This window comes from Portunus trituberculatus, chromosome 20 (assembly GCF_017591435.1).
Source record: "Portunus trituberculatus isolate SZX2019 chromosome 20, ASM1759143v1, whole genome shotgun sequence".
NCBI classification, from domain to species: domain Eukaryota; kingdom Metazoa; phylum Arthropoda; class Malacostraca; order Decapoda; family Portunidae; genus Portunus; species Portunus trituberculatus.
In genome coordinates, this window is record NC_059274.1 from 11,767,282 (window position 1) to 11,774,878 (window position 7,597).

A 7,597-nucleotide genomic window follows, 5' to 3' on the forward strand; every position below is an offset into this window, starting at 1 on the left:
CTGTGCTTAGGCAAAGTATTAGGGTCATTAGTGACGCCAAGGGATATCTATAGTGAAATTGCGTAATTACATAATATGTTCTTTAAAATAGCATCCTTGTTTCCCTCCAGCCTTCTTTGTACAGTTGCATAAAAAATACTTCCTTATTTTCTCTACCGATTTTTTTTTTTTTCAGCAGGTAATAGGAGAAAGGAAGAAAATGTCCTCCTTTTCGACAACCCAGAAAAAGAAGAAAAAAGTTCTTGTTTAATCTATACAGTTGTATAACAATGTGTCCTTAGTTTTGTTTGTCCTTCTGTACTTATTTGTCAGTTTTTGTACAAGCATTGTAATAATGTAATTATCTTTATGTGTGTCGTTCTTTGTGGTAGTATAATCTTTCCTTTAATGTCTCAGTTAATCATCGTCAAGTTGATATTCTTTTACTTTCCCGTGTGATATTTCCTCTCTCCGCTTGATTACACTTTGTTCCTTGTTTAACTACTTACTCATTTTTTACTTTTTCTTCAATTACTTTTTACGCCCTTAATTCCCCATCCATCCATTCATTCACCCTTCCACTCTTCCTTCACTTTCCATCATCCGGTTTTCTTAGTGTACCAACTTCCAATGCTTTATTTACTCAACCACACACACTCGCAGAACTCTCACCCTCCCAGTCTCACTTCCCATCCCCTCCCATACCCTCACCCTCCCACTCACACGCCCGTAAAACAAGCTTTTTATCTATTTACCGAGACAAAAACAGAACTAATGGAACCACTGATGGCGGACGGCTCACCTGCAGGCCCATTACCCTCCCATTAACTCCTTGAAATCGGGCCATTGAGTCGGTTCTTCGGTCCACTTCCGGAGAACTATCACCTGATCGAGAGTTACAGGCTTCGTCGGGAGGTCACCAAGGGCTTAATTACCTGCTGGTGAGAATCCATCGTCTCCCTCTGCGTCCAGGCGGCTTGAAATGGGCTTCCCCGCGATCTACACCCGTGAAGTTTAATCCCCCAGTGACAGTTTTACGAGCGCGAGAGTGGCCGGTTTACTTCGGTCACCCTGCAGAAAAAATAGTAGCAATTGGCGCGCTTTTAAAAGGAGGAGTGTGGCATGAACGTGCTTGGTTTCTACGCGGCGAGAAGGGTTGTTTACTTAAGCCTGTTTTTACTCCAGTCGCCCCCTGGAGTGTGTGTGCGACGCAGCACCAAAGAAAACGAGACGTGAGAAGAGCCAGGGGTGGGCTGGTGATTTCAGTCGCAGTGTGGCCCAGTCTCAGTTACTCGTGACGCCAGTACGCTACCAGCGAGCCCGCCTCTGCTCTCCTGGCACATTAACCTGGAGACGAGGAAGACGAGGAAATCAAAGAGGCGGCAGAAGGCCATTATATACGTCAGCGGTGTCTCTTCCTTACTCGCCTCGCCAACTAAGCTTTAGGCAAGAGACGCGAACGCAGTAAGTCCCGCTAACTGCCTGGCATTCCATTGTGTGTGTGTGTGTTATCCAAGGCACGACGTTGATAAGCAGTAAGTGATAAGCCTTTGGTGTTGTATAATGGCAGTGACCTTGAGACAACTCTTCCTCCTGCGGTGGGTCGTGATGATAGTGATGGTGGTGGGGATGGTGATCTGTGCAGCGTGGTAATGGTGGTGGTGGCGGTGGTGGTTGCGATGCTGGGCAGTGGTAGATGAGCCGTGGGAGAGTGATGATGAGTGCCAAACATGACCTTGAGGCAGCAGACCTTGGCAGCAACTCGTTCAGTGACTCTCAGTGTGGAGGTCCAAGGAGGGAGGGAGGGATGGAGGGAAGAAGGCCGTGAGGGAGACTAGCATAACTACACGGTATCAGAGAGAGAGAGAGAGAGAGAGAGAGACTCAGAGAGAGAACGTGATGTCAGGGGTGGAGTTAGTAGCTAATCTTTGAGTTGCCAACGAGACACAAGCGATGAAAACTATCATAGTCACGTTCCGATCCACGACTGTCACCAGTGCACCCTATCTGGCGACACGACACACGAAAGGAAGTGGACAATATTTCAAATATCTCAAGGGCGCGACATTCCCTCGTCCGCTTAACCCTCTGTAAGGAAAACCACAAGTAGCAAACACTGCAAACTTCCATTGTTATGTCCCTAGTTAAGAGAATGAGATGGATGGAGGACAGACATCTCATCTCATTTCGTCTTATTTCACCTCATCATGCTACCTCAAGACAGCCCGCTTAGTTAAAACCAGGCATAAAAAAAAAATTATTACGCTGCTGGAGGACAAATACGACCACAAGTACGACTACAAATACACACTTCTTTTAACCAAATAACAAAGACACCAAACAAATGCTTACCACTCTGTCCTTTTCCTCTAACAAGTTTACTACACGAACCCATTTTCCTCTGGCGACAAGACACAGGCAGAAAGAGACATGGGTAGGTGATGAGCGATAAGAAAAAGCATGGTTAGGGAGAAGTACTGTAAGATGAAAGGAGAGCAAGAGAGGCAGAGAATAGGAGAAGAACGAAAGGATAAGATCATTAAAGGCAGAATAAAAGTAAGAACAGTAACAAGAGAGAAGAGAAAGAAGGCAAAGAAGGAAAATAAGAGGCAGAATAAGAGTAAGGAGCATAATATGGGAGAAAGGGAGGGTGACAGGAGGTAGAATGAATGTAGAAAAAACAATAAGAACAATAGGGAAGGAGGGTGAGCAGAAAGGAGGTGAGGTGATAAGACTAAATACACAGTAGAAAGTTGTGTTCAAGTAAGATATTCCGTTGAGGGACAGAATAACAGGTTGAAAATAAATAGTAGCAGCACATGAGAAGAGGCAGAAGGCTTACGGGAAGGGGAGTGTAAGAGATGATGGTGAGGGAGGAAGGTTGGGAGGGAGGGAGGGAGCGGTGGGAGCAGGGAAAGGGGAGGAGGGGAAGGCCAACATGGAGGGTCTTCCTCGGCCTCGTCACTGAGAATGTTTACAATAGCACTGTTGTTATTTGGACGAGTCATCCTCTTCTTTCTCCTACTCCTCTTACTCTTTCTTTTCACCTCTTCCTCTTCTCCACCCTGTCATCTTCTCGCGGGTTACATCTCTCATTCTTTTCTTTTTTTCATATTTACACCTTTCTTCTTTTCTCCCTTCTTTAGTGTACTTAGATAAGAGGATGGAGTCAACACACACACACACACACACACACAGAGAGAGAGAGAGAGAGAGAGAGAGAGAGAGAGAGAGAGAGAGAGAGACATAGAATATCAAGTAACCATAACTCTAATGAATCCTCCTCGTGACAACAAGGGGGTGTTTTTAGAGTAAGCATCATCAGCCACACCGCGAGGCCGCCCCGTGACCAGACCCACGCGCAAAACAAAATCATGAAAAATGGAATAAAAACAAGCATCGTACATCCGTGGCCTCAAGATAACACAATCCCTCACTTAGCGCTATCAGCCACATCCTATCACTGATAGACTTATGTCACTACTGATAAACACGTAGTATTTCACTCGCCCTGGCTTTTCTGTGTCTATCTAGTTTATACCGAGTCTGTAGCTGCTACCAACTCCACCTCCCGCGTCTGGTTCCTCTCTTCGTCCTCGTAAGTATAACGTAACCGGCCTGCCCTTGCTGCCCTTGTGTGCTCGCGGCAAACATTGTCTGTGTCTGTGTGTGATTGCTATTCAACTCACTGTTCTCAACATTGTTTTTTTTATTCGTAAACATGCAATTGTCAATTATTCATGTCTTTTGTTTAACTCGCCAGTAAAGTGGTGACCTTCAGTTGTAACACTGCATACATTATATAATACCTATTTGTTTCTATCCACGCACTCATTTTTGCTGTCATTGTTTTCACTCTCCCTCCTCTTCACCTCCATCTCCACCTCCACCCATCTGTGTGGAGTCCTCCTCCCTCACTCCCTGGGTTCCATTTAAGGCGAGGATGGCGGATGTTGCGTCACGGTGATGGTGGTCATTGCGTCATACGGATGGCCATTGTTGCATCACCATGTTGTGTTTAGTACTCCCTAGAATTGAGAGGAAACACGACACATCGCTTATTTTAACACTGTTTCAGGACCAGCTGTGGCGAGACGTCTGGCGCGATGGAGGGGCGACTCCCTCCTCCAGAAGAGATGGAATGGGACGAGGAAGGCTTCCCTGTGGCGACGCTAGCGAGGGTGGGGGAGGCGTGCCGCTCACAACCTGACGAGGAGAGTGGGGAATGGGTGCAGCAGCAGGTGTTCGTCCTCAGGCACCACTCCAGGGATCCCTCACCCCAGCCTGGTGCTCAGCCTCGCCTCGTGCAGGAAGTAGTTCACATTCATTGGCCACTGGTCGAGCGGGGACAGATTCTCCGAGGGTACACGCACAGAATGCTCTCACGGTTGAGCGAGGACTTGGCGCGAGCCCAAGGGAACACACACTCGCGGCGGCAGCCTCGCGCCGCAACCCACCACAGTGACCTCGAGGCCCTCAAGTCACGACCAATGTTCCAGATTCCACCGGAGATTTTCCAAGAAGTGCCTCAGAAAGGGACGGACACGGGTGGCACCAGGATCTGCACCATCACCATCTGGAAAGAGTTCATCTATGCCCCGTCCGTGTTGATGCTGGAGCAGCAGCACTTCACGGACCGCGGGCTGCACGGCCTCAAACCCGTCACGTGCCGCCTCAGTAAGTTCATGAACCGAAAAGTCGTCGATTGGTCATTGTACGTGTTTTTTTTTGGTGTGTACTTCCTCTACTGCTGCATCTTCAGTGACGTCCTAGAGCTGGCCCTCTACCTGCTCTTTGGGAATCACCTGTCCTTCCACCAGCTGGCCAACAGCTCCAACATCGATGTCACGTTTAAAGGAACATTCTTCGAGGGCCCCGCATATGCCCTCATTAGGATGTGCTGCCAACACTGCACCCAACGGGAGAACGCGAAAGTGATGTGGCGCCACATGGCCAAGATGAAGAAAGACATCATGAATGCTAAAATCGCGTAGTGTGTGTGTGTGTGTGTGTGTGTGTGTGTGTGTGTGTGTGTTTGTGTGTACATATGTATATCTTAATATATAATAGAGAGCGTGTAGCGGATAAAATATGGCCTCAGGCATCGTTTCAATTTAATGTGATCGTCATAATACCAAATTGTGTTAATCTTTAAAGGTAAAGAGCATCAAACTGTCCATTCATCGTTTAAATTTCATTATATCACACACACACACACACACACACACACACACACACACACACACACCTCCAGTCTTCCATAACACCCTAATCACAACCTTTCTCTTGTACCTGGCATCTCCTCACCCTTCCTTCCATTCCCTCCTGAACAATCTCATTCCCTTCCTTTCCCTCTCCGCACCACCTCCCTTCTGACTCTCTCATCACCACCTGCAGCATCTACACCCTTTCCACTTTCCCCACCACCACAACACCGTCTCTGTACATCATAAGCCGGAGTTTGTCTTAATATTCATAATTCATCCAGAACCTGTTTATATATTTAGTGGATGGAAAATATATTGTCTACTTAAAAAATGTGCGAACGTCTCAATTTCCTGAAGTTAATGTAGCTTGAAATGACAAGCGTTAAGTGAGGGGAAGTGTGTGATGATGAAGCGAAGTTGTGATTGTAAAGAAAGGCTGGAAAAGTTTATAATTGAGTGTTAAGTCATGAAGAGAGTCCCTTGTCTTATTAGATTCTCTCTCTCTCTCTCTCTCTCTCTCTCTCTCTCTCTCTCTCTCTCTCTCTCTCTCTCTCTCTCTCCACTTTCTTCCACTTCTTCTCTTCTCTTCACTGCATAAGGTTCGGTAACTTCTCACTTATTCCCTCTCCTTGCATTCATCTCTCTCTCCCTCTCTATCTCCTTCCCTCCTTCCATTCCTTTCCTCTCCCTTCTCCTCGCATTCCTTTCCTCTCAGCCCATCGACCGATTCTTCCATCTCCTTTCCTTCCCTTCTCTTTCCTCACTGCATCTCTGTTCCCCCTGTCTCTCCCTACCTCCTTTCTGTACGTACCAGATTTCTACACACACACGCACACACACGCACGTACACGCACAGACACACACCTGACCCCTGAGTACCTTAAATTACTTCCTTCTCACCCGCTCGTTCCCGTGACCGACTTGCCATTACTGACTCGAGACCCAGTGTCCCTTCGCAGGCATTGGAGAGTCGGTTTGCGTTCGTCTCCAGTGGTGTGAGGGGGGTCGCTATTGTGCACTCCTGGGTCCCCGTTACAGGCTCCGAGGTTGTGGCTGAAAGGATCGTGTTGGGAGAGTGCTAGGACAGTGATCTTCTCTTGCTCGTGTGCCTGTCATCGGGGACTTAGCGAGATGATGTCCACTGAGAGAGAGAGAGAGAGAGAGAGAGAGCTAGTGTGTGTGTGTGTGTGTGTGTGTGTGTGTGTGTGTGTGTGTGTGTGTGTGTGTGTGTGTGTGTGTGTGTGAGTGTGTGTGTGACAACAAAGAGGGGGAAGAACGTATAACTAAATTTGCCGTCTGTGTGTGTGTGTGTGTGTGTGTGTGTGTGTGTGTGTGTGTGTGTGTGTGTGTGAACCCTTCCCCTAACACGTCCAAATGTGGTTTAGGATGGCATCAGCCCACGCCGGCAGAAACACACTCAGCACTCGGGCACTAGCGGCAGCAGTGGAGGCAAGAAAGTTTGGCGAGACGACCAACTCACACCTGGGAGAGTGGAAGAGACTGAGGTGTTGACGCGGTGTTGGCAATGCTACCGCTGTGAGAACTCCTGCTTCTAGAAACACCTGCTCCGGCCGAGCGAGGACAGGTGTGGGGGAAATGAAAGTAAGAGACGTACAGATGCAGGCGTGACGCAGTTATAGGGTTAAAATTCCACGAGGGCTAGACACTTGCTCAAAAGGTGTACCATAAAAGATGTACCATAAGAGAGTTGCGAAGCCAAGAGAGCAAACATCAGAACAAACAAATAAAGGTCAAAACTGAGATTCCTTTCATTTGTTTACATAGGTTTCTTTCACTTCGCCTCGACCTTTCTCAGCTATGCATTGCTTCCCTTCCTCTCTCCTATATGGCAGGACCTTTGCTGTGAGGTGTTGTGCACGTCGTCAGAAGGTTAAGAGTTCAATCTCTTTAGTGAAGAGGTGTGGCGTCTTAACTTTGCCTCAAAAAATGTTTTCATCACACCGGTTTATGACCACAGCTGTGCACCGCATAATAATCCCTCTCCTCCTCTTTCCCTGGTATTATCACGCCTTCCACTATAACATCACACACGCCTCAACGCCCCGCCAGACCCGTCAGCATATATTATCCTCCCTCTTCTCCCCCACCTCCATCTAATCATTACTTAATTAAGTCTCTGAGCACCATATCATAGCCACAACAGATCATTAAGTCTGCTGTCCTTTGCTCCCCTTCCTTTCCCTTCCCTCTCTCTGTTACTCTTCCTGTTAATTTGTGAGGCTCGATACATTTCACATTTTGCCACTCACTTTACTTTCCTTACCTGCAATTGAGACTGGCTAAGGGCTACACATGACAGGAAAACAGCTAAATTATCACTTGGAAAAACAGATAATGGAATAAGATTGATGAGCTGGCGAACTGATCCAAGTGTTTGGTTTTTCTTGTAA

At 47.3% G+C, this 7,597-nt stretch overlaps 1 protein-coding gene across 1 annotated transcript; it reads left to right on the forward strand.

Annotated features, from left to right (window-relative positions):
- Positions 1-1,177: 1,177 nt before the first annotated feature.
- LOC123506679 lies at positions 1,178-5,519 on the forward strand. Its single transcript, XM_045258930.1, has 2 exons — positions 1,178-1,443; positions 4,058-5,519. The coding sequence occupies exon 2, from the start codon at positions 4,086-4,088 to the stop codon at positions 4,971-4,973; it is 888 nt and encodes a 295-aa protein (XP_045114865.1). The 5' UTR covers positions 1,178-1,443; positions 4,058-4,085; the 3' UTR covers positions 4,974-5,519.
- Positions 5,520-7,597: the final 2,078 nt, after the last annotated feature.

Excerpts from the sequence above, each read along its gene's own strand:
- LOC123506679 (XM_045258930.1), top strand. The coding sequence starts at position 4,086 with ATGGAGGGGCGACTCCCTCCTCCAGAAGAGATGGAATGGGACGAGGAA.